The sequence below is a fragment of the Periplaneta americana genome, chromosome 3 (assembly GCF_040183065.1).
Source record: "Periplaneta americana isolate PAMFEO1 chromosome 3, P.americana_PAMFEO1_priV1, whole genome shotgun sequence".
Lineage (NCBI taxonomy): Eukaryota > Metazoa > Arthropoda > Insecta > Blattodea > Blattidae > Periplaneta > Periplaneta americana.
Window position 1 is genome coordinate 133,390,302 of NC_091119.1, and position 27,190 is coordinate 133,417,491.

The 27,190-nt window shown below is 35.6% G+C and overlaps 1 protein-coding gene across 1 annotated transcript in view; it reads left to right on the forward strand.

Annotated features, from left to right (window-relative positions):
* Positions 1-1,420: 1,420 nt before the first annotated feature.
* LOC138696553 (sushi domain-containing protein 4-like) overlaps positions 1,421-27,190 on the forward strand; it is a 251,114-nt gene continuing 225,344 nt past the window's right edge. The window contains exons 1-4 of the mRNA XM_069821653.1: positions 1,421-1,872; positions 1,955-2,143; positions 9,795-9,983; positions 15,194-15,412. Coding sequence (XP_069677754.1) covers positions 1,764-1,872; positions 1,955-2,143; positions 9,795-9,983; positions 15,194-15,412 — 706 coding nt within the window. The 5' untranslated portion in view covers positions 1,421-1,763. The remainder of the gene's footprint in view (positions 1,873-1,954; positions 2,144-9,794; positions 9,984-15,193; positions 15,413-27,190) is intronic.

Below are 27,190 nucleotides of genomic sequence, written 5' to 3' on the forward strand. Positions count from 1 at the left end.
TGAACCGAAAGAAAATGGTGTCGTCTTTGGTGTAGCTTTTCTGGAGAATTACCTATTCATCTACGGAGAAGATGAAATTTTAATTGTGTGTTCACCTACAAATAACAGTAACAACCCTCTTTTTAACAAACAAATTTTTCATTCCAAAATAGGCTACATCAGGGGCGGCAAACTCGTATAGTTAACAGAGCAGTCGGTATATGAGTACCCGTGCAACAGCAACTGTAGCGGGAGAAGCTAAGCGCTCTGAAAGCGCTGTTTCCCGGCTCTGGGCTACATCATATCACTTAAAAGTGTAGGCCATGAGTCAAGACAAATCTTCGATATCTCCCCACACCATACAAGGGACTTCTAATTTGCGTTTCGTTAAGGGTTAAATGGCGGCCGGGTAGCTCAGTTGGTAGAGCAGCTGGCTATGGACTGGAAGGTCCGGGGTTCGATCCCAGGTGGTGACAGGATTTTTTCTCGTTGCCAAACTTCCAGAATGGCCCCGAGGTTCACTCAGCCTCCTATAAAATTGAGTACCGGGTCTTTCCCGGGGGTAAAAGGCGGTCAGAGCGTGGTGCCGACCACACCACCTCATTCTAGTACCGAGGTCATGGAAAGCATGGGGCTCTACCTCCATGCCCCCCAAGTGCCTTCATGGCATGTGACGGGGATACCTTTACCTTTACCTAAGGGTTAAATGAGGGGATAGGTAAATGAGGTCGAGATACATAGGTACAGTATTTATGTGACAAGGTTAGTGGGCAAGTTAAAAGGATATTTAAGTGACGTGAGACCGAGAAATGTGAAAATGTTTCAATAATTTAAGTACGTTTTCTTTCCCTGTGTGGCGTAGGGAGAGATCGTAGTTTCACCTAGGTCTAAACACACACATACAGGAGCTAATACTATTCAAGGTAGCCTATATTACAAACGTACTTGCTCTTGGCTTTTTTCAGCAGAACGTTAGTTAAAAACATTGCCTGTCTTGAAGCACAACCTGGAAACAAAAGAGAAGAATAAAATCAATCATAGTTTCTTTGAAAATTTTCAGTAGTAGGCCTACCTAGGCCCTATCATAACCTAAGTTACGGTACATATGCAAACGCATGAAGTCCTTGTAAAAAACAGACAAGCATGTCAAAATAACTTTGACTCTAGTGCTACTATTAGGGTGCAGAATGAAACAGTATCGGGATAGATTACAATACAGTAGGTAGTCATGATCAAGGCTTGAGGAAAAGTAAGGTTAGGTTTGCACTGTATATAATATTCTTTCAGTCTCGATTACTATTAGGCAGTGTTATTTCACTGAGAATTTAGAGAAAATAAGTGGCTACAAGATGCAAAAATGAAACAATTTAACATATATTATATTATTATATACAAAAACTTCATTTTTCTATAATAGCTACACTCTCTCACCACTGTCTCCTTGATCGTAGTAAAGTTTATATGACAAATACAAATTGACGTCTGTGTTATTATTTTCGGCGATGATCTGAGAAGCTGTGATCAAATGAAGTATTATGGCTGAAATATACAATTTTATGAGAACTGTGTAATTTATTAAACATAATAATACAATTTCACATCTGCTAGTTCTCCGTTTATTCTGTCGGCTCTTTGTAGCAATGGTTTTGTACAGTTGAGGACCAATTAGGAAGAGAGTGGAATTGTGCATAATATTCTTCATGGTAGAACTTGGAAGGCCATTTGACATGGGCCTGTAGATTAAACTGTCAGAAGAAAGGTTTAAGTCTCATATTCCTAATTAAATGACATATAGTCGACTAAAGATGAAATATTTTGAACTACTCTGCCTCATATTTGTAGTTGTCAGGAAATTAAATGCCTCGGAATTGTTTGCGAAGAATAGATCAGAAGGTAAATGTTGTGACAGTTCTGTGTACTCGAATGTGTAATTAATTATTGTGTTCGCATAATTTGAACTCATTTTTGTTTACAGTAATTCCAATTGGCGGATGCCCTGAGTTTGGGGACATTGGAAAGGGAGCAACAACACAAGTAATTGTAGTTGGAGACAAACAGGCTCTACACATTGAATGCCTTCCTGGTTATGACCTGATAGGACCACCCAAAATTTTGTGTGTTGATGGTGAATGGGAGCATATTCAAAAACCACAATGTTCTAAACGTAAGTGGTGTGATAAATCCGTTCTCGGTTGTATTGCTACTAATTATTTCAATTTTGTTATTTTTTCTTATGTTTGAATAAGTTAGGCTACTAATTCTATACCGGTATTTTCCTACCTTAAGAACTGTAGCGTACTTCCCATGCTAAGATCAGTTAAATTGGTCTGGGATAAAACGAGGCTTCATAGCTTCATCTGTGTCAATCTTATACAGTCATAAGTAGGCCTATGTAACATTGTTATCCCAGTTCTGTTTCTAGATAGGTCTAAAATCTTTGTCTCATTGTTAGGATCTTAATCTCTCCAGGTCTCGGAATAAAGTTCTTTTGTTTTTCTCTAGAAAGTCTCATATTCGAGGAGTTTATATTTCGCAGTCTCTTACCGATAATTTTATAAATTCGATGGAAGGTGTCATTAGTGTAAAGGAGCATCCAGTAGCTCCTTTTAGATGTCGTCTATATCAGAGACATAATAAGAGATTGATTTGAAATCTTGACAAGTCTTTTGAACAATGTTATGTTATCCGTTATATTTAGTATATTTTTCTCTGGACAACCTGGAAACTGCGATAGTTACTGTACTGGTATTACAGTTTTATTAATGCCTATTACTGACAGGTTCTGAGTCGGGAGAAGAAGTGATTTTTTTCAATATTATTGTAATTCATTCCATTCTACTTTTTCATATTTTTGAACTTTTATTTTCGCTATTTTGTCTCCGTTTTTTATTGTAAATAGAATATTTGATGATCAGAATATTTCTCACTTTGAGAGAGGAGCAGAGATTAAGGGTGTTTGAGAACAAGGTTCTTAGGAAAATATTTGGGGCTTAGAGGGATGAAGTTACATGAGAATGGAGAAAGTTATACAACGCAGAACTGCCCGCATTTGTATTCTTCACCTGACATAATTAGAGACATTAAATCCAGACGTTTAAGATGGACAGGGCATGTAGAATGTATGAGCGAATCCAAAACTGCATATAGAATGTTAGTTGGGAGACAGGAGGGAAATAGACCTTTGGGGAGGCCGAGACGTAGATGGGAGGATAGTATTAAAATGGATTTGAAGAGGTAGGATATGATGATAGAGAGTGGATTAATCTTGTACAGGATTGGGACCGATGGCGAGCTTATGTGGGAGTGGCAATGAACCTGCGGGTTCCATAAAAGCCATTTGTAAGTAAGTAAGAATATTTGTACCTCCATTGTTGTTGTTGTTTAGTCTACTGTCCGAAGACAGGTTTGAACCTGACAAGTGATACCAAGAAGGCACCACTTATGAGGCAACTAGGCCAGGAGATAATGGTGTAAGGTGGCCAGTTCCTTCCCTCCCCCCTCCATTAATATCTCATATTTAAATTAAATTAAATTATGGTTTATTTAACGATGCTCTCAACTGCGTAAGTTATATCAGCGTCGCCAGTGTGCCGAAATTTTGTCCCATAGGAGTTCTTTTACATGCCAGTAAATCTACTGACATGAGCTTGTCACATTTAATCATACCTAAATGCCATCGACCTGGGCCCGGGATCAAACCCGCAACCTTGAGCACAGAAAGTTATCGCTATTTAATATCTATGCTTTGATGACCTCTTATCAAAGATGCAAGTCCAGTCGGATGGTCATACATTTGTGGAAAGAGTGTGCAGTTCTTTCTCACATCTCTACTATTGCTACTGCATTTCAGAGTACGTAAAAAGGTTGAGTGCAGTAATGGAGGAAAAATTCTTCATTCTTAGCCAAATGGAACATCATCCTAAAACTTTTCTTCCAATATTTCAAGAAGGAACAGAACTATAAATATAGATATTGAAAGTTGTATGTAGGGCCAGTGAAAAAACATTAAAGGGAATTGTTTGTTACAGGGTTGTTTTGTTGTAAGGATTATCTCAGTTCTTATTACGATAATAACAATATTGAATTAGTATGAATAAATAATGAATGCAATATAGGAAATTTGACTAGAAACATTTGAGATGTGCACATGGAGAAAAATTTATTCATTCATAGTTTTCTGCCCAAGGACATGTTTTTCACTGCAAACCCAGCATTCGCCCACTTTTCCTATTTTATGCTTCCTCTTGGTCTCTGCATATAATCCATATATTACCTTAATGTCGTCTATCATTTGATATCTTCTTCTACCCCGAACTTTTCTCCCATTCACTATTCCTTCCAGTGCATCCTTAAGTAGGCAGTTTCTTCTCAGCCAATAACCCAACCAATTTCTTTTTCTCTTTATGATCAGTTTCATCATCATTCTTTCTTCATCTACTCTTTCCAACACAGCTTCACTTCTTATTCTATTTCATATACTCTGTTCTTCTGCTTATCCACATTTCAAATGCTTCTAGTTGCTTCTCTTCACTTCGTCGTAATGTCCAATTTCTTTTTCTCTTTTTGATCAGTTTCAGCATCATTTTTTCTTCACCTACTCTTTCCAACACAGCTTCACTTCTTATTCTATCTCACATGCTCCATTCTTCTCCATATCCACATTTAATGCTTCTAGTTGCTTCTCTTCACTTCGTCGTAATGTCCAGGTTTCTGCCTCAGACAATGCCACACTCCACACAAAACACTGGACTAGTCTCTTTCTTAGTTCTTTTTCTAGAGGTCCGCAGAAGATCCTCCTTTTCCTATTAAAAGCTTCCTTTGCCATTGTTATCCTGTCAGCAGCATGGAGAAGAATGGAGCGTGTAAAATGGACAGTTAGAATAAGAAATGAAGCTGTGCTAGAAAGTGTAAACAGCCATTCCACAGTAACAGACAGGACATCTCCCCTTCTGCTAACAACGCCATATCATTAAGTCTTATGCATTTTATTCTTCTTCCTTATACTATAGGGTTTCCAGACATATTGAAAGAAATATGGGACACTTATCAGTTATCACTGAGTAAGTTTAGTATGCGCATCCATCAAGTAGCCTATGCCAATCTTTCAAAGTGTGTGTGTGTGTTTTTGTGTGTGTAGTAAATTTTACTACACAAACACTTTACTATCCAAGGGTAAGTAAACAAACAGTAAACAAAATTCTTAGGGAGCATATTTGTATTAAGTTTAAGCTTCTTTATGTAAATTGCCTTCAAATTGCTTTTACTAAGTTATTACAGAAATAGCTGCAAAATACTCAACTCACGTGACAATATTCTTATAAATCAATCTACCTTGGCCTTGCAATATTTCTCTGAAGAATGAATTTCACTTAACAATTGTATATTTTGAAGAATCGTGTCATGAAAAGCAACACAAACCTCACTGAAGAATCATTTTACAACAAGCAATGATTTTACTGTTTTTACAGACAATTTATTTTTATCATCAGTCCATAGAGCGTTCATGCGAGAAAATGATCTTTCGACACATGCATTTCTTCCAGGGAAACACATAATGAACTCCACTACCCTCTTCAAATCTGAGAGTTCTCCTTCAGTGCACTTTTAAAAAGATCCAGCCAGGCTTCATCTAAACATTTGGTGTTGCCATCACTCGCCTTGAGAAATTAATAACTCACAATAATATTGTTTCATCTACAGTCAGCTGCAATATGAAGTGCGATGTTTGTAATTTGTAATGTAGAATAAACGTTGTAACGTTCCCGTTTTTTTCTCAATTTAGAACTCTAAAATATGGGTTGGAAAGCTGTCCCGAAGACTTTTCTCGGACAATGGGACGCATTAGCGAAAAATGGGACGATTCCGTATTTTACGAGACATTTGGGAATCCTATTATACTGTCACCCCTTCTGTGTTTCGAAACAGTTCTTCACTGAATCCATTAAGTAGATGTTCAACAGAGTAGGTGATAAAGGACTTTATTTAAAGGACTGGTTGATTGGCAAACTTACTCGTGTTAAATTACATAAGCACGTGTGGCTTACAGCTGTTTCGGTGCTTCTTCACACCATCCTCAGAGCCTACTAGATCTCGGCATCAACTCGAATTTCACTGCCTGTTGTGGGGGTGCGTTTGCGTGTTGAAAAGTGTTTTATTAAAACACACCCTGGTCAAATTCTCAACACACAGATCAATTTCAGAACACACACACTTTTTGACTCCACTTTTCAACACACAAACGCACCCCCACAACAGGCAGCAAAATTCGAGATGACGCCGAGATCTAGTAGACTCTGAGGATGGTGTGAAGAAGCACCGAAACAGCTGTAAGCCACATGTGCTTATGTAATTTAACACGAGTAAGTTTGCCAATCAACCAGTACTTTAAATAAAGTCCTTTATCACCTACTCTGTTGAACATCTACTTAGTGGATTCAGTGAAGAACTGTTTCGAAACACGGAAGGGGTGATAGTGTAATAGGATTCCCAAATGTCTCGTAAAATACGAAATCGTCCCATTTTTCGCTAATGCGTCCCATTGTCTGAGGAAAGTCTTCGGGACAGCTTTCCAACCCATATTTTAGAGTTCTAAATTGAGAAAAAAACGGGAAAGTTACAACGTTTATTCTATATTACAAATTACAAACATCGCACTTCATATTGCAGGTGACTGTAGATGAAACAATATTATTGTGAGTTATTAATTTCTGAAGGTGAGTGATGGCAACACCAAATGTTTAGATGAAGCCTGGCTGGATCTTTTTAAAAGTGCACTGAAGGAGAACTCTCAGATTTGAAGAGGGTAGTGGAGTTCATTATGTGTTTCCCTGGAAGAAATGCGTGTGTCGAAAGATCATTTTCTCGCATGAACGCTCTATAGACTGCTGATAAAAATAAATTGTCTGTAAAAACAGTAAAATCATTGCTTGTTGTAAAATGATTCTTCAGTGAGGATTGTGTTGCTTTTCATGACACGATTCTTCAAAATATATAATTATTAAGTGAAATTCATTCTTCAGGGAAATATTGCAAGGCCACGGCACATTGATTTATAAGAATATTGTCACGTGAGTAGAGTATTTTGTAGCTGTTTCTGTAATAACTTAGTAAAAGCAATTTGAAGGCAATTTACATAAAGAAGCTTAAACTGAATACAAATATGCTCCCTAAGAATTTTGTTTACTTACCCTTGGTTAGTAAAGTGATTGTGTAGTAAATTTTACTACACACAGTGACAACTGATAAGTGTCCCGTATTTTTTTTCAATATGTCTGGGAACCCTATAGTATAAGGAAGAAGAATAAAATGCAAAAGACTTGTTAATGATATGGCGTTGTTAGCAGAAGGGGAGATGATACTAAGGGATATGCTACTGGAATGAAATGACAGCTATGAGCAGTATCAGATTAAGATAAATGCAAACAAGATGAACAAGGCAGTGAAACAAGTGGACAGCTTCAAATATTTGAAGTGTACTATGTAATATAAATAGCAACAGGAGCTGCTGCAAGGAAGTCAAAAAGAAGACAGCAATTGGGGGGGGGGAATTAATAGTAAAATAAGCATTTTCTGTGTACTTTCGAAAAAAGAACTAAAGAAAAGTGCTTTGTGTGGAGAGTGGTATTATATAAGGCAGAAACGTCCACATTACGACGAAGTGAAGAGAAACGACTGACAACATTTGAAATTTGGATATGGAGAAGAATGGACAGACAAAATAAGAAATGAAGTTGTGTTAGAAGGATTGGGTGAAGAAGATATAATGCTAAAACTGATCAGGAAGAGAAAAAGAAATTGGCTAGATCATTGGCTAAAAAGAAACTGCCTTCTGAAGGATGCACTGGAAGGATTGATGAATGGGAAGAAAAATTGGGGCAGAAATAGTTATCTTATGATAGACAACATTAAGTAAAATATTGTAAGAATCATATGTGAAGGCGAAGAGGGGGCTGAAAAGAGAGAAGATTGGAAAATGTGGGTTTGCAGCAAAGGACCTCCTTTCAGGCAGAAAACTATGAATGAATTAATGAAGCCTATATTGAGTTAATTTAAAACATATAAACACTAAGAAAATGTTTTTACATGCTCACTCTCATTTGTGTTTCCATTGTTCATTTGCTGCTCTCAAAATTGGCATAAGCTGGGAAAAAGCATGTTTGCCTGGGATATGGGACAGTGGTACAAGTTCCAGGGCAATGCTGCCGAAAGCTGGACAGTGGTAACCCTAGTCATGTCTTGAAAATAACTGATACGAAAAAACTCTTATTGGCTGCAGTTAAGTGATTGTATAATAAGCAATTTTTGATAATAAGATCATCTTTGTTTGAGGACGTACTACCATTTTAAAAACCTTGCTGTTCTGTAAATTAAAAAAAATTATTAATATAAATAACTCATATATTACTGAGATGTAAGAAGCAACTAGAGAATCAGCAAAAAGCTGTTTATTACTATTATTATTTTTATCATAATCATCAAATACAACATGGTTTAGGCCCTTAGGCCTGTTCAATTTCCAGGAAATCAGAACTGTTCTTTCCATCTATTTCTGGGCCTGCCAAGATCCCTTCTACCAACTAGTTGATATAGGAACATCTGTAGAGAGGGGTGTGGTTTATGTCCATTCTCATCAGATGTTGGTATCACTGCTGTCTGGAAGAGTCTATGAAGTCAAGAAGACTTTGTATTTGTAACTCTTGACGAATTTCACTGTTTCTCTTCTGATCTTTCAATCTGTAACCAGCAAGAGGTCTTAATAATCTCATCTCCACCACCTCTATTCTTCTACGTTGTTGTTTGGTCAGTTCCCAATTTTCGGCTCCATATGTTAACAATGGTATTGCCATTGTCTTATAAAATTTCAATATTGTTTCCTTCCGGACTCTTTTCATTAGAGTTCGTTTCATTGTTCCCAGGAGCTGTAGAAATCTGGAGAGTTTAGTTTCTTGATCGCTTGGTTGGTCATATGTAACATTACACCCTAGGTAATTAAAATTTGAAACCTGTTCTAAATTTATATCATTGATGGAAATTTTGGTTCGTTTGGGTTGAGATCCTATGAATCCGAAAATTTTTGTTTTCTTTGTAGATACCTTCAAATTGTAATCGGAAGCTATTTTATACATGCTGAATACTGTTTTTTGTAAATTGTGCTCATTATCTGAGAGGATCAGTAAATCATCAGCAAAAAGCATACAATTTAGAGGCGTTTTTCCGGTAAAATTAACATTCAGTTGTGCTTCCCATTTTCTCACAACTTCGTCGATATAAAAATTAAACAATGTAGGTGACATGAGACACCCTTGTCTTACACCTCTTGTTATTTCCTTTGAATTCTTACTGATTCCGAAAATTGTTTTAATTTTTATTATGGTATTCATATACATACTTTGAATAGCTCTTATTAAATTATTCTTTCATTATTTTCCAAAGTTTTACTCGGCTCACAGTATCGAAGGCCTTTTCAAAATCAATGAAGGCCATAGCAGTCGGGATATTATATTCTCTGTTCTTTTCTATTATCTGAGGTACGGAGAAAATACAGTCTATACAGGATCTGCCCTTCCTGAATCCATTTTGTCCTTCTAACAGTAATGTTTCCATTATTGTTGTTAACCTTTTGTTGATTACTTTTGCATATATCTTATACCCTGTGTTTAGAAGATTTATACCACGATAATTGTCTAAATTCTTTTGATCTCCCTTCTTAAATGTGGGAATTATAACAGAAATATTATTATTATTATTATTATTATTATTATTATTACTATTAACTTGTAAATCATGATATAAAATTAATTTAAAGAATATTGCAGGGTGTCCTTCTCCGCCATTCTTACGTAATGCCGAGGTACGCTTGGAAGGAATGCAAGACAGTGAGAAGACTTACCGTCGAGGTTCACGTGCAACTTACAGTTGTGGGGAAGGTTTCCGTCTGTCTCCTCCCTCCAGTAAACTTCGCACCTGCAAGGATGGATATTGGTCAGGTCCTCAAGGTCGATGCGGTAAGTAAAGGTGCTAATCTTCGTTTATAGTGTCAAGATGGTTGTTTTTAAATTGTATGCAGTGGACCTGGTAGGAATAAATGGCATTTTCTGCATTTTAAACAGTACAATTCTCTCAGCAAGCGGTGCACTCACAAGACCTTCTGTTCTCAGTTCCACACCACGCTAAGGTATAGGTGGTCATGTAGGCAGAAATCGGGCATGCCTGGGCTAGGCAGGCGAGTACTGGACAGTTGCTCACAATATGAGGCAAGAGGAATTAAGGGGTGGCCACTCAGTCACTAAGCTCCTAATGGAGTGGTTCTTAGGGATTCATGAATGGGCTTCAGGGGGTCCGTGGAAGTCACTTAAAAAGTTCACATGTATATTCACTATATTATTTTAACGTAAAAGGCAGAAGGGTATTTAAAAATGTTTGTCGCTCTTTTACATTTTTCTACGGAGAGGGTCCATAGCTTTCACCAGATTTTAAAAGGGTCCCTTGACTCACAAAAGGTTAAGAGCCATTGTCCTAGTGGGATTGATAAGAATATTTTATCATTTTACTTACAAATTAAACCAAACCCTTTAACTCTATTAAATATAGAATATAATCTAAATTTAACAGAAGAAATACTGAAATCAGAAGTAAACACTGAAATACTGAAACAATTGTCTTTAGAGACAATTAATATTAGGTACCCTCCACAAAACTGGCTTCATTTATACACCGACGGATCCTTGATCTCCAGAGAACAAGGTGCCGGTGCAGGTGTTACGTGCTGTCTCTTCTCCCTTTATAGATCTCTTGGATATGGAACAACAAGTTTTGATGGTGAAATCATTGCAATAAGTGAATGTCTCAGAAATCTTCTATGCTACATCAATAAATTTAGGAATGCAGTTATATTGTCAGACTCCAAAGCAGCTATTCTATCAATCGTCTCTAAACACACACCTTCATTTCAAACAGCAGAAATAACTAAAATGCTCTCTCAATTAATATCACTCAATAAAAGAATTGTATTCCAATGGATACCATCCCATTGTGGAATCCTGGGAAACGAGAATGCAGATGCTTTAGCAAAGAAGGGCAGCACTGCTACTTACAGACCTGTTACTAAATCTATGTATTACTCTGTGAAGAGATTTATTAAATCTACATACTTAGACTTCAACAAACAAAATTTGATAACCCAATCCCAAGGGAAAAAATGGAACTCCCTGCATCTAAATCCACAGTTAATTCCCGATTTACCACGAAAATCGTCTATAGCTGCATTTAGATTGGCAACAGGCCATGATTGTTTGGCCAAACACCTGCATAGAATTGGAATATATCAGTCCCCTAACTGCCCATTGTGCAACTCAAACCAAGAAATGGATTCGGAACATCTCAAAATCTGTGCTTCAGTGGCTGGTCATGATAATATCTTTGAAAAATATTGGAGTGCAAGAGGTCAAATGACTTTATTGTCAAACGCCTGGCATTAGAAAACAACAACAACATTTTATTTCAATATGTCGCTTCAAATGAGAGAGTTGTATTTATAATATATTTAATTATTTATTTATCTATCTATTTATTAATTTTATCTGGCGGAGTTAAGGCCATCAGGCCTTCTCTACCACACTACCAAAATATAAATAGACATATACAAGAAACAAATGCAGAGAGAAGAAGGAAATAAGAAATAGAAGTAAAATTACGGATACTAATACAAAAAACACATATGGAAAAAGAATGATATGAAATATATCCATATACTTGTAGAAAGATGAATACATCATCAACACAATAAAATGTTTCGCTGTAAGCATTTTCTTTTATAATTTTTGACAATAATATTTAATTACTTCATTTCCATTTGTCTTTTCAAATTAGAAGAGTTGTTTTACCATATATTTACATTATAGACACAGCGAAATGTTATCATTATGATTTTTCTTAATATATTTTTTTTATGTAATTTTTTTCTGCGTTTTACAATAAGCAGGGAAATGTTTGGAACAATATTGTACTTTCCTAAAACAACTTACCTCAGTGACGACTAATTGTTTAAATTTTCTGCTACTTGCATACACTCATCTCCAACAGTATCAGTATACGTTTGAGCATATCTGTGTCGTAATGTGGCTCAACGATATATTTTTCCCCTATAACAGAGTGTCCACATACTAAGCGTTTGGCATGTTAGCCAGTTTGAACAACAAGAGTCACTTTAAATGTAGTTCTGTTCTCTTTGTAAATAGCTCTGTTATTGTAGCATAACATACTTCAATCTTCACTAATTTCATTCCTATAAAATTACATACTTCAATCTTCACTAATTTCATCCCTATAAAATTATTCTACGTTTAATTTGTACTTCAGTAAATAATTCTGTCTTTGTTCTTAACTCTATAATAAATTGTCCAGTCTTTATTAATCAAAATACTTCGAGCAGGAAGCAGTGCATCGTAGTCCCAGGCGGTCAACTTGGCGACATGCATATGGACAGGGCTGGGCAAAATACTGACATCCAAGTATTTGAAATACAAATACAAAATACTTCAAAAAATTGTATTTGAAATACAAATACAAAATACTTTTAAAAAATTAACGAAAATACATTTGTATTTAAAATACTCAAAATACATTTGTATTTGAAGTACTCGATACAATATATAGGCCTAAAGAAATAAGAATATTAGTGAAAATCTAAAATATTATATTAACATTAAAAGTATTTTTACTTCGAAATTTTATATAAACACTGTAACTGGACATTCTTCCTTTTCCCAGTCAGCAATGAAATTATGTTACATATGAATAAATACTGCTCCCTTAAAAAAAAACAGTTTCTCAAGAAGTTTATCAGATAAGGATCCCCTTGCTTGTGAATGAATAAATCCTGCAAAACAGAACAGTCTTTCTACAGGTGCAGAGGTACACAAACTTGTATTATACTTTATAAAAGCTTGTTTCACTGTTGGGTAATTCTCTAGAGTGCACAGGGTTGTCCCTTTGCCATTGAAGATGAGATGGCTATCTGACACTGCCTCACCAAATGATAAGAAGAGGACACAGAATATGTGTGTGAAACCAGCTGAGCAGTTCTCTGTTACACCTGTTTATATCATGTTTGAATTGCAATATTTGAGAGACTGAGTCATAAAGAGAATTCCATCGGTTGGAAACTTTGATGAATATTTCAAGACATCTGATATAATTTCTGAGGATTTGGGTCTCCTAGAACGCATTCCATAATGCTGAACATTTAGCAAGTGTTGGGTGATGGATCCTTGATGTTGTTATGCGGCAGGCTCATGTCAGTAGATTTACTGACACATAAAAGAACTCCTGCGGGACAAAATTCTGGCACATCCGGCGACGCTGATCTAACCTCTGCAGTTGCGAGCGTCATTAAATAAAACATAACATTTTGATGTTGTTGGAGATTTCTTTATGGCGTTAAGGGAATCAGTTGTGGCAAGAAAACTAGCAGATCTGAAATGGATAGTCAAATGAGACAAAAGTTCATTCTTCAAATCCAAATCCAAAACTTGAAAGACGAGAAGAAAAAAAAAAAGTATTTTAAGTATTTGAAATACAAAATACATCAGTTTTATGTATTTAAATACAAAATACAAAATACTTTCGAAAATCCTTACAAATTACAAAATACAAAATACAAATGTATTTCAAATACTGCCCAGCCCTGCATATGGATACCCACTAGCAGCCACAGCTGTACTAGACCACTAGAGTGCTTGGGGATAAGAGATGTTAGTGCGAGAATGCACTGGGCTGATGATCGCTGGTCTAGACACTTGATAATGAAGTCATTTACCATCTTGCACTCCAATATTTTTGTACGATGTCATCTTTTAGCAGTGCTATGCAACTTTTGATGTGTTCCATGTTCATCTTTTCATTTGCATCACTTAGCTTGCCAAACAATTATGACTGGTTATCAACCTGAACATCGCAACAGCAGATTTAGGTGGCCCTTGGGGGATTATTTTGGGATTAGTCAATAAAATTTTCCAGGTTTTATCCTTTGCTTCATCTGAATTTTGTTATTTTTGGGCAAATCTGAATTTACTTTTGATTACAGTAGTTGTTTTACAGAATAAAATGGAAGACCATTATTAGATGGCTGTAAAATTTCAGTGCCCTTCTTAGCCAGAAAGTTTGCTGTTTTATTTCCCTTTATATTGCAGTGGGAAGGAATCTGCTGCAAACTATTTTTTTCTGTAGTTTAATTAAGTAATAGGTCATTCTCGTAGTCTCTTTTGTACACTGTTATGAAATTATAGTTTGTGTGGCTGCCCTTGAATCTGATAATATGACAGCATTTTGGAATTTATTTAATCTATATAAGAGGTTATGCAAATATTTATAAATAACAGTAATTTTTCCTTCTGAATTTGTTGTTTATTGTTAATCCTCTGTTAAGTGTCGGTACATGCTAGGTAAAACCACATATTATGACTCACAAGTATTTGTTTCTTTATGTGTAGTTTAAAAGTATATGGTGAAGTCGGGTTAGTGTGCTACCATAACTAAAATATTGCTTCAGATTGAGATAGAATATTTAATTGTAATTAGTGACGAATATAATATATACTTTCACCAGGACGAAATTCGTCCTTCTTTCACTTATAAAGCTGCAAGTTTGTTAGAAAAATTGATATGAAGCATCTGTTTTATGAATTTCGAAAAGATTTTCCCCCTATCCTGTTCCTTGGAACTTAAAGAAATTTGCAGGTTTTTATATAAAAATTAATTTATGTTACCAAATGTTTTTTGGTGACATTAACTCCGCCATCCCATATTGCAGTTAATTATACAAAGTAGGCCTACAAAAATTTGCAATAGAACTTGCCTGCTGAATCTCGAGGTTTATTATCATTGTTTGCCTTTATTACATAAAAGCACTCTAAATGTGCATCATTTCCAGATAAATTTACTCGTAGACATTGAATATAAAAAAAAATATCTGTCCAGTAGTTTAGAAGAAATCGTTGTAAACAAACTGACAGACAGAAAAATGGCATATCCAAAACCATTATCTTGGTATAAGGTGCTGAAAACATGTATCTCCGTGAAAATCTGAAAATCTATTTCTTGCAGGTTCACAATATTTTCTCTTTACACTAAGTATAATTAGAAAGTGGAAGGAATTTATAAATATAATTAGCAAAAATTGTTTTGTAATGTCACATCGTCCTTGTTTATTTTACAGTTGCAAATGGTTGCCAGATGCCTCCTGATATTTTGTATGGCTACTACGTGTTGGAATCTACACGAGAAGAAGACACTGCAGGTCGAGTAGGTGTGGGACAACGAGCTCACTACAACTGCAACCTCGGATACACTCTGACAGGACCTGCCAGTCTGCAGTGTCTTGATTCTGGTGACTGGTCTCCGCGATTGCCACCTCATTGCACTCTCACCAATACAGGTCAGAAAATAAAGCATTCTTTTACCATTAATGTTATTTAATGTGACCAGACTGTCCCGTTCAACCTTCTGTCCCTGTCTGTACAGTTTAAGAACTGTACAGACAGGGTACAGGTTTGTTGGAAAGTATAAAAAAGGATCTTCCTGCACAATTTCCAAAATGAAACGCCATTTAGAAATATTGGTAAAATTTTAGAATATGGCTTATCCCTGCCTGGTACCAATGCTCCTACTGGAAGAGTTTTTGCCGAAATGAACAAAATATGAAAGTCGAGAAAAACACAATTGAAGGTTGACAGATTGAAGGTATTCTTAATTACCAAAGATAATTTCAAATACAGTTTCCTTGATTTCTTCTATTTCTTGAAGGAGGATAAGACATTTCTTATGGTAATTCGTTCACTAGAAAAATACGACCAATAGAAGTGTTATGGCTTATGAGTAGATTGTAATTTAGTGCTGTGTTATGAGCAGGGAACGGATTTATATGGACTAAAAATATATGAAATATGTAAATATATATGTAGTTATTTTTACCAAAATATGGAATTAAATATGGATTTTTACCAAAATATGGAATTAAATATGGACTTAAAATTATAAAAAAATGACTATGTACGTTAAATATTGGTACATTTTAATCAAACTAAACAAAAAATGTAATGGACGTACCTTATCTTCCAATGTAGTTTCAACAAAACACAATTTTTATTGTCTGTTACCATAACAATAGGTTACAAACATTTCTTTCAAGTGCTGAAAAGTGAATCTTCTTCTATTGTCTCTGAGGATAGATTTATACTGACTAAAAGAGCGTTCGACGTCACAAGAAGTAACTGGTACATAATTCAATTTCACAATGTCTGCTGGGGATAAGTCCAAGTTAATCTTCACTGTTGATTCACCACTCATCACAGCAACAACCTTTTGTAGTTCTTCATATCCAGGGTTTTTTGAAAGTACAGTGTCCACCTTAGCTCTTACTGCATCTGCAACTTTACCTCTACCACGATTCAGTTGTTCCACAGTACTATTTATAATTTCAAAACTTTCAGATAGTGAAAGGTGCCTATTTTGGAGACTTTTGAGCGTTTTTATGATGCATGAAAATGTATGCTGAATGTGAGCTAAGTCATTCTTCACACTTATGTCACAGGTAACTGTTTTCGCAGTATCAATTGAGACTGCATCTTCAGAGTCCAATGCAAGGAGAACATTGTTAATAGAGTCTATATGTTCGGCATAATATTCAACTGCTTCTAGCCATGTACCCCATCTAGTTAAAATTGGCTTTGGTGGCAATGGAATTTCAGGGTACATTTCTTTCAACACGTTAACTCTACTGGGAGCTTTGAGAAATACTTTTTTCACTGATGAAATCAACAAATCTACTTTAGGGAAATTGTCTCTGACCACTTCTGCCACACGATGAAATGCATGCGCCACACAAGTAAAATGAGTCAATTTAGGATATACAACAGATAATGCTTGTCCAGCTTTGACCATATAAGGGGCAGCATCGCTAATAAAGAATAACACATTATCGTACATAATACCCTTTGGCCACAGGATACCCATAGCTTCGTTGAACAGTTTAACTATAGTTTTGTTATTGCACTTTTCTAGAACATCACAATGTAAAAGAATTCGTTCAGAATATTGTTCACTTAACAAACCGATAACTACATTACCAACAAGTCTACCTTCTTTGTCGGGAGTCTCATCAATGGAAACCCAAATTGAACTATCTTTAATTTCATCTCTTATCTTCTGTATTGTCTCATCGTAGATGGATGGAGCATACGTCTTCCTAAGTGTTGACTCATCCGGGATTGTATGTTGAGTATATTTTTCAAGGAATTCCCTGAAGACCTTATTCTTTAGTTTGTAGAGAGGAATATCAGCAGAGATGAGAGAACGGCACAGGTCGATGTTAAACTCAGATCTTACATTCGATGTTGTTGGTTGTGTTAAAAACAATTGTCTCTGCTTGGAATTTAGTTGTTTGTTGGCCTGATGTTTACTAGTTGTAATGTGTTGTTGCACCAGGAACTTTTGTGTAGATGATACTGCACACTGACACAAATTACAAAATAATATTTTATTGTCAGTTGATAAACCATCTTCTTTAAATTCTGAAATGTAACTTGTTAGTTTTGATTTTAAATTGACTGAATGACGTACTTTTGGCATATTTACCGTCTTTATAGTATGATTTACAAAACTGAACCTATGTGTACTCTGACTGGCATTTAACTGTTGAGCTGCACAACTGAAGTCTGTTAAAAATTTTAAATTAAATTAATACAGTTTTGTAACTTACTTTCCCATTGTTGATAGGACTGCTAATTTTCAAATAACTCTGATGTTAAAGGGATTACTGAACATGTGTTTAAATCTCTATTGTTGAAATGTATTTTTAAAAGTTAATGGAATTTTGTTTTGTTTTATTGTTAAACCTAATATAATATGGACTGTTTTATATGAAATATGGAAAATATATGGAAATTAACGAAAATATGTACTAAACTCTAAAATATGGAAAAATATGGAAAATAAAAGTAGGATTTTTCAACCCTACACATTGTGAAACATAAAGATAATGCAAAATATAAATTATATTAGCTTTATAAGTAAATATGTATTTACATATAAATCCTTTCCCTGGTTATGAGTAATGTAATTTTATTGTGATATTGTAATTTTGTTATAGCCTATTATATATGGGTACAGTTATTCATAGATTTCAAAAAAAGGTATGTGACTCAGTTAAGAGAGAAGTTTTATATAACATTCTTATTGAATTTGGTATTTCCAAGAAACTAGTTCGATTAATTAAAATGTGTCTCAATAAAACTTACAGCAGAGTCCGTATAGGCCAGCTTCTGTCTGATGCTTTTCCAATTCACTGCAGGCTAAAGCAAGGAGATGCACTATCACCTTTACTTTTTAACTTCGCTCTGGAATATGCCATTATGAAAGTTCAGGATAACACAGAGGGTTTAGAATTGAACGGGTTACATCATCTTCTTGTCTATGCAGATGACATGAATATGTTAGAAGAAAATCCACAAACGATTAGGGAAAACATGGAAATTTTACTTGAAGCAAGTAAAGCGATAGGTTTGGAAGTAAATCCCGAAAAGACGAAGTATATGATTATATCTCGTGACGAGAATATTGTACGAAATGGAAATATAAAAGTTGGAGATTTATCTTTCGAAGAGATGGAAAAATTCAAATATCTTGGAGCAACAGTAACAAATATAAATGACACTCGGGAGGAAATTAAATGTAGAATAAATATGGGAAATGTGTGTTATTATTCAGGTGAGAAGTCTGCTGTCAAAAAATCTGGAAGTTAGAATTTATAAAACAGTTATATTACCGGTTGTTCTGTATGGTTGTGAAACTTGGACTCTCACTTTGAGAGAGGAACAGAGATTAAGGGTGTTTGAGAATAAGGTTCTTAGGAAAATATTTGGGGCTTAAAGGGATGAAGTTACAGGAGAATGGAGAAAATTACACAATGCAGAACTGCATGCATTGTATTCTTCACCTGACATTATTAGGAACATTAGATCCATACGTTTGAGATGGGCAGGGCATGTAGCACATATGGGCGAATCCAGAAATACATATAGAGTGTTACTTGGGAGCCCGGAGGGAAAAAGACCTTTGGGGAGGCCGAGACATAGATGGGAGGATAATATGAAAATGGATTTGAGGGAGGTGGGATATGATGGTAGAGACTGGATTCATCTTTCACAGGATAGTGACCGATGATGGGGTTATGTGAGGGCAGCAATGAACCTGTGGGTTCCTTAAAAGTCATTTGTAAGTAAGTTGTAAGTTTATATATATGGATGCTAGAGATCATAACAAGCCAGTGAAGTCCAATACTTGCACATCGTTGATGGTGATATTAAAGATATATATGGATATGATGAAACTTAAACACTAGCTAATGTCTACATTGTGTTTATATATTATTTTATTAGAGAATTAAATTTCCATTTGCGATATTGAATGTTATACGACTAGGAATAGGAGTCTTTTGCGAACCTGTAGTAGGCCTACATACTAGTAACTGTACCTTTTTGAACTCCAGAAATTCTGGACATATTATGTTATTAGGGATACATGGACAAAATTTCTTTTGGTCCGAATTCGGATGCAAGCATATTAATTACAATTTCAGAGCTGCAATGGGTTTGGGTTCGAGTGGTAGTGATAATTTAGGGTACATAACTTGAGATTCTTGGCATCTTTCGAAGAGATATCAAGATATTTAATTATTAAGATATTTTGTCAAACCAATTTTTTTACACATTAAATGTTTTCTTTCACTGAATACACACAATTTAGCATACTAACAAATATACACCTATGACATCAATGATAGAAATGTGACTTATTTGAATATAAACCTATTAATCTTTAAGTACAATAATTTTTTTCCTTCCCATATCTTAATTTCTCCCCAATGTCTACACCACCACAGTCATGTTTGTTTATGACGTACATTTTGATGTAAACTGTGTGGAGTCCGCTCAATTTTCTTATGTGCATAATATAATGATGAGAACAAGTTTTTGAACGCAACTAACAATTTTATTGTAAAAATTGAAGTTATTGATATAAGTTTCGCTTAAGAACTGATTACTACTTTAAATACTCATTAATTTGAAACTAACTCACATCTGGTCATGGACAAATGGTTTCTACTTCGATTCGAACACTTCATTCAAAATCGGTACAATATTAATAATATTTATGCAAAATTAAAGAATCCTTACGAAGAGTCAACATTGTTTAAATGTCTAATTTTAGAACTGAAACACTATATGTTAAACTCTCTATTGTAGTTCCAACATAGAATAAACATAAAAAATAGTTGTTACATCATCTTGTTAGTGAACATTTCACTTGTTCTAACTATAACCTTAACATCTGTAAAACAATGTTACTGTATCTTGCGAATAGGATAAAAATTCAAGTTCCCATAAATCAACATGTCCAAAAATTGAAACATTTTTCATATTTATTAAAAATTGGTATATTATTTTCAGGATATTCACCAGCAGAAATGTATGTGGTGAATGTATGGATTCTGTTGCTTGAGTTAGATGTGTAGTGCCTAAACATGTACTCATGTTTATTAGTTCTATATATATAAATTTTTACGTTTTCTTCTTTCGTGTTTTCTTTGTTCTTTTTCTTCTTTGACTCTCTTTCCTTTCTTTTTCCCTTTTTCTCACATCTTACCTCTCCTCTTGACTCTCGGATCTAAGGATCATTCTTCTCTTGCATCTCATAATAGTTATTGAGTTAATGTATTTTAAGTATTACCATATATACGCGAATACTCTGAGCATATTTTTTCCTGAATTTAGCAAAGAAAAACTGGGGTGCGCGCATTATTTGAAATAAGATTGGTACCACTTCGCCTCTGACACTGGATCCCTAATCGTTACTTACTTACTTACTGGCTTTTAAGGAACCCGGAGGTTCATTGCCGCCCTCACACAAGCCCGCCATTGGTCCCTATCCTGAGCAAGATTAATCCATTCTCTATCATCATATCCCACCTCCCACAAATCCATTTTAATATTATCTTCCCACCTATGTCTCGGCCTCCCTAAAGGTCTTTTTCCCTCTGGCCTCCCAACTAACACTCTATATGCATTTCTGGATTCGCCCATACGTGTTACATGCCCTGCCCATCTCAAACGTCTGGATTTAATGTTCCTAATTATGTCAGGTGAAGAATACAATGCGTGCAGTTCTGTGTTGTGTAACTTTCCCCATTCTCCTGTAACTTCATCCCTTTTAGCCCCAAATATTTTCCTAAAAACCTTATTCTCAAACACCCTTAATCTCTGTTCCTCTCTCAAAGTGAGAGTCCAAGTTTCACAACCACACAGAACAACCGGTAATATAACTGTTTTATAAATTCTAACTTTCAGATTTTTCGACAGCAGACTGGATGATAAAAGTTTCTCAACGGAATAATAACAGGCATTTACCATATTTATTCTGTGTTTAATTTCCTCCCGAGTATCATTTATATTTATTACTGTTGAACTTCTCCACCTCTTCAAAAGATAAATTTCCAATTTTTATATTTCCATTTCGTACAATATTCTCGTCACGAGACATAATCATATACTTTGTCTTTTCGGGATTTACTTCCAAATCTATCTCTTTACTTGCTTCCAGTAAAATTCCCGTGTTTTCCCTAATCGTTTGTGGATTTTATCCTAGCATATTCACATCATCCGCATAGAAAAGCAGCTGATGTAACCCGTTCAATTCCAAACCCTCTCTGTTATCCTGGACTCTCCTAATGGCATACTCCAGAGCAAAGTTAAAAAGTAAAGGTGATAGTGCATCTCCTTGCTTTAGCCCACATTGAATTGGAAATGCATCTGATAGAAACTGACTTACACGAACTCTGCTGTACGTTTCACTGAGACACATTTTAATTAATCGAACTAGTTTCTTGAGAATACCAAATTCAATAAGAATATTCCCTAATCGTTATGTAGGATTAATTTCTTATAAATAAAACATAAATTACAGCGAATTTTCTCCTCCTTTTTTTTTTTTTTTTTTTTTTTTTTCTTCCTAAAATTAGGGTGTATGGATTATTCGATACCACTGAGTATTCATGTACATACGGTATGTTCCACTGAATTACAAGGAAATCGAAGAATAGATGTAGCTTTTGGGGGGGGGGGGGGAGAGGAGTGGAGTGCAGATATCGTAGAAGTGCCGAAGAAATGGTTACGCGCTTGGCAAAACAATGCAGGGCATAACCGGCTGGCAGGCCACTGTTTTTCAGGACTATTCATAATAATGGCTCTGTATATGGTGACAAATCATATTTACTCCATTTTAGATATTTTTCTTATGTATATGGTGACAAATCATATTTATTCCATTTTAGAGATTTTTCGTAACTAGTCTCTAGTAAAATCTGCTAGTGGATTTTCTCAATAGTTGGCATTTCTAGTTGCTATCATATTCTTTGAAGCTCCTTTTTCTTTAATTATGTTGCAACAGGCCATGACTGTTTGGCCAAACACCTGCATGTCCCCTAACTGCCCATTGTGCAATTCAAATCAAGAAATAGATTCGGAACACCTCAAAATCTGTGCTTCATTGGCTGATCATGACAATATCTTTGAAAAATATTGGAGTACAAGAGGTCAAATGACTTTATTGTCAAACGCCTGGCATTAGAAAACAACAACAACATGTCCTTTTGTGCTAAACATTGATCAAGGAGAAAATGTAGTTCTAATCTTTCGTCAGGAAACTTAAATTGTAGAAAACGTTTGTTCAGTTCTTCATTGATGTGACTGATTTTTCTGATTCAAATGAAGTTAAAGAATATTCTGTATTCCTAATGAAGGAGACAAAGAGAATCGTTAAGTGTTGTGGTATAGGTACAGTTTGACAACTTCAAGTGAAACCCCGTAAAACACACCAACTTCTGGAATCTCTCTCTTTCTTTCTTCTCTCTCCCTCACTCCTCGTCATTCAGTCACCAATCACTACGTAAATATCTGAGAGGGTGTGTGTGTGTGTGTGGGCTTCGCGACCAATAGAAGAACCACTCTCCAGTATTATCACATTAACGGATTCTTCATTTTTGCCTCGAATTTCGGCTAGGAAGGTTCCATTATGCTAGCATTGCAGGCAACTAGTTAACCTTTCAATGCTTTTGTTAGCAGGTTTGACAAACTGTGAGTGGACCTGCAAGTACATAGTGCATAGTGCTCTCTCCCTTCCTCCTGTGCTTTCTCACTTGCTCCTCCCCAAGACAGCCAGCGCTCACGTAGTAACTCGGTCAGGGTTTCAGTTCGATTTGTCAATCTATAAGAAAATAGTGACTGTGGCATTAATATATAAATATATTAATGTTGGGTAATTTTTTTTTATTGTTGAAAACAATACTTATTTGAATGTATTTATGCTTCCTATAGGAAAATGATTCTATTAGAAGAAGATTGTGAAATCTTACTGTGCTATATAAAGCCAACATACTATCATAAAATTAAACAGAAAATTCAATTTGTAGATTATGGGTTCATTTGTTGTGTATAATAAATTTCTAAATTTATAGACATCAGCTCAAAGAATTTGAGTGACCACAAGGGTCCTGAATACAATAAACATGTACAATTTAATGTGATGTGATATATTAAAGAAAAAAGAAAGTTAATTGGTGAAGGCAAATATAAGTTGATTAATTGAAATAGAGATGATGATGTAATATTTAAAGAGAATCCTTGATAATATTTATAAGAATAGACATTACATAATCAAAAGGAATGTGAAGTTCCTTAAGATTATTCCATGTGAATTTTGTAATAGAACCTCTACTGCCAAACAGCAAACCAGTGACAGACCATTGTTTAAGAGGGGCGTTGTACTTTTGAGAAAGAAACGGCAGACAAGGTTCATATATAGACTTCTTCTCAATATCAACTTCGGTGGCCTGATTTAGGTTTCTTTCGAAACGGATAGTAGGGTCAAGAACAAGAGCCCGTTTTAAGCGTCCGTTGATAGCAATAATGTCTGCCCATCTAAAAGAACCATCTGATGATACACAATGTACTTCCTCATGAATCTCCCAATTTAAAGTTTTTAACGATATCGCCAAAGCATGTCATACATGATGATGTCTAGCATTGATCAGCAGTTCGCCTTTGGGGCATTGTCCAAGCACGTGTCCAAGTGTTTTGAAGCTCGCTACAGTCTGGATGATGGCAGTGGGTTGTGCTTAGAGTTCTACCCGGTATTGCGCGAACCGCCGAAATATTGCTTGACATTTTTAAAGCATTGGTCCATTCTGAGGAAGATAGGCCCTTTCGATTGCTTACCCATGAGTTAGCCTTGGGGAGATCACTATAAACAATAACCCCTTTACCACGCAAGGTATGGTTTGTCCAAGTTTGGAATGCGTCATTTCTTAAGTGTTTACGAATTTTACGACCTGACCAGTTGATAGCATCAATAGCTGTGATATTCAATTTTGACAGAGCAGAAACTTTTTCACTTACAAGGTCCCTAACATTGTGGAGATGGGAGTCGTCAACACGAAGAAGAGTATTACAGATATTTATGTGTTGTACATAAGCTTCCCAAGATGCTTTCATTAACGAAAGACCACGATATTTTTTAGGGGAGTAAAGCATTCCGTCTGGGCAGTCATGAGGAAGACCAATAAGCTCTTTGCATGCTCCTCTGGTAACTTTATCTAAATCATTAAGAAATTTGGTTTTGATTTGGTAGAGTGGAGCACACTGTAAGGGATAAGTATTCTTTTATTTAAATTCAGTAATTTTCATCACTAATATTTTTTACCTTTTATTTTAGCAGCGTTTAAAATCAATCCTTTACACAAAACCCGAGAGGTGGCGACAAAAGAATCCCGATTCAAGCAAATGTGACAAAAAAAAATTTCGTAGAAATTTCGTACTGATATGTAGGGGAGGAGGGAGTAGGATGGGTACTGGAGCAAAAACAGGTATCTTGCTTTTCACTCCATATAGTGCTGCCATCTGCTCGGAGCATGTAATATATATTGTGTTTCTAGAAGACAGTTCAAGACTGGAAGGAGAAGCGAAAAGTCGCGTTAATGTGTCCATTATTCCAACTTATCGAATTTTTTGTGTTTTGGAGTAATTTTACACAATTCTCGAGGGCATAATATACCAAGTAAGTTAATACTATAATAATATTTATATGTATTATGTTGCAATGTATAGTTTTAAACATATAATTTCCATTTTCAAACAAACTCTTAATTACAAGGCATGGATACAGTGTGTGGCTAAGAGACAAAATGGCATGCGGGAAGAATCGGGTGAGATGAAACTGTGAGCAGCCGATCCTGCCACCACATTTGTGTTAGGATCTTAGAAGTAATTGTTTTTCTCATTAATAATTTTAGGTGTGAAACATGGTTAGAAATTATGAAAGAAAAACAAACTGGCAAAGCTGGGAAGAAGACGACATGAAGAGTGTCTTAGAGAAAGTGATAAGTAGGCATATGGGTTATCAGAGAGCTGCTTAAACTTTCCACGTTCAGTCAACGTTGGACGACAGAGCGAAAAAAGTAAAGAAAGGGACTTCAATAGAGGATGCTTCATGGAAAGGTCAGTTTAAAAATGATAACTTTGATTGTATTGTTACGCCTATTAATTAATTTAATGGATTTATTCATTAAATGACTGTAGCATAGCTTATGAACACTTCGTGGTATAGTGGTCGCATTGCTGGCTACGAATCTAGAGGTCCCGGGTTCGATTCCTGCCAGAGCCAAGGGATTTCTCCTTAGTCAAGGGATAATTCTTTGGTAGGTATGGTCTACAATGGGGTCCATTGAGCTTTGTGAGAAAAGAAAAGTGGCTTCGATTTAGGAAGTTGAGATTAACGGCTGGAGGCTGCATAATGCAGACCAGACGACATCAATCCGCGATATTTGGTACATGTTCTCGAGTGGCCCTAGCCCTTAATATGCTTTTGCCTCACAGAGCTTAGATTTTTTTTTTTTAGTATACTGGTCATAATTCTAATGCTGATTTTTTATTCTCACGTTACCATGTTAAAAATCCAGCTGATTTCTTAATTTTTCTTTCAGGTATGGGGCATTTTAAACAAATATTCACTGCTGAACAGAAACAAGAGATCGTTGATTACGTCCATGTAATGTAATCAAGGTTAATTGGTCTTTCAACGAGAGATTTACGAAGTCTGGCATACCAGATTACTGTAAAGAACAACATAAAACACAACTTCAGTAATGAAGAGAAAATTGCAAGTTTGGGTTGGCTCAAGAACTTTCTTAAGAGGCAGAGTTTAACAGAGTAGCTGTTTCACAGTTTTTTCTCCTTACTTTGTGGACAGTTGGACAAGTATAGATTTGGTCCCACAAATATTTATAATGTTGATGAGATTGGATGTCTAAAAATTAACGAACAAAAAACCAAGTATATGATAGTAGGTAGAAATCAGAGAGCAACTAAGACTCATATTACCATTGACGAATTCAAATTTGAGAAAGTATAGAATTTCATCTACTTCGGATCACTAGTAAGCAATACTAATAGCATCACAGAAGAAATTAAGTTGAGAAACCAGCTTGCGAATAAAAGTTATTTTGGTCTACAGAAACACTTCAAATCAAGTTTGCTTTCTCATGGAATTAAATGTAGAATTTATAAAACATTACAGTCGTTAAACCAGTACTTATGTATGCCTCCGAGACATGTGCCATGATAAAATTTGATATTGAACGCTTAAACGTAATTGAGAGGAAGGCCCTACGAAGAATTTTTCGACCCGTTAATGATGGATATACATGGAAGATGAGGAGTAACAGGGAGTTATATAGCCTATACAAATCTTTCGACATGATACGTTCAATTAGGGTCTCCAGACTAAGATGGGCAGGACATGTCAAGAGGTTGAAAGAGAATGAGATACTGAAGAGAGTTATGGAGTACAAGGTTGAAGGGAAGAGGAGAGTTGGACTATCTAGACTTCGGTCGCAAGGACTGTATCACGGACATCAGAAAGCTTGGAGTTAAGAACTGGTGGATGGCGGCCAAGGATAGGGACTCATGGCGAAGGATCCTGAAAGAAGCCGAGACTGTAGAGCTACTGATGATGGTGATGATGATGACGATATCTGTTCGAAAGTCTCATAGTAAAGTTGTGTCTCTTCATGGTAGAAGGTAAGTTGGCTGCTTAACATGAATGG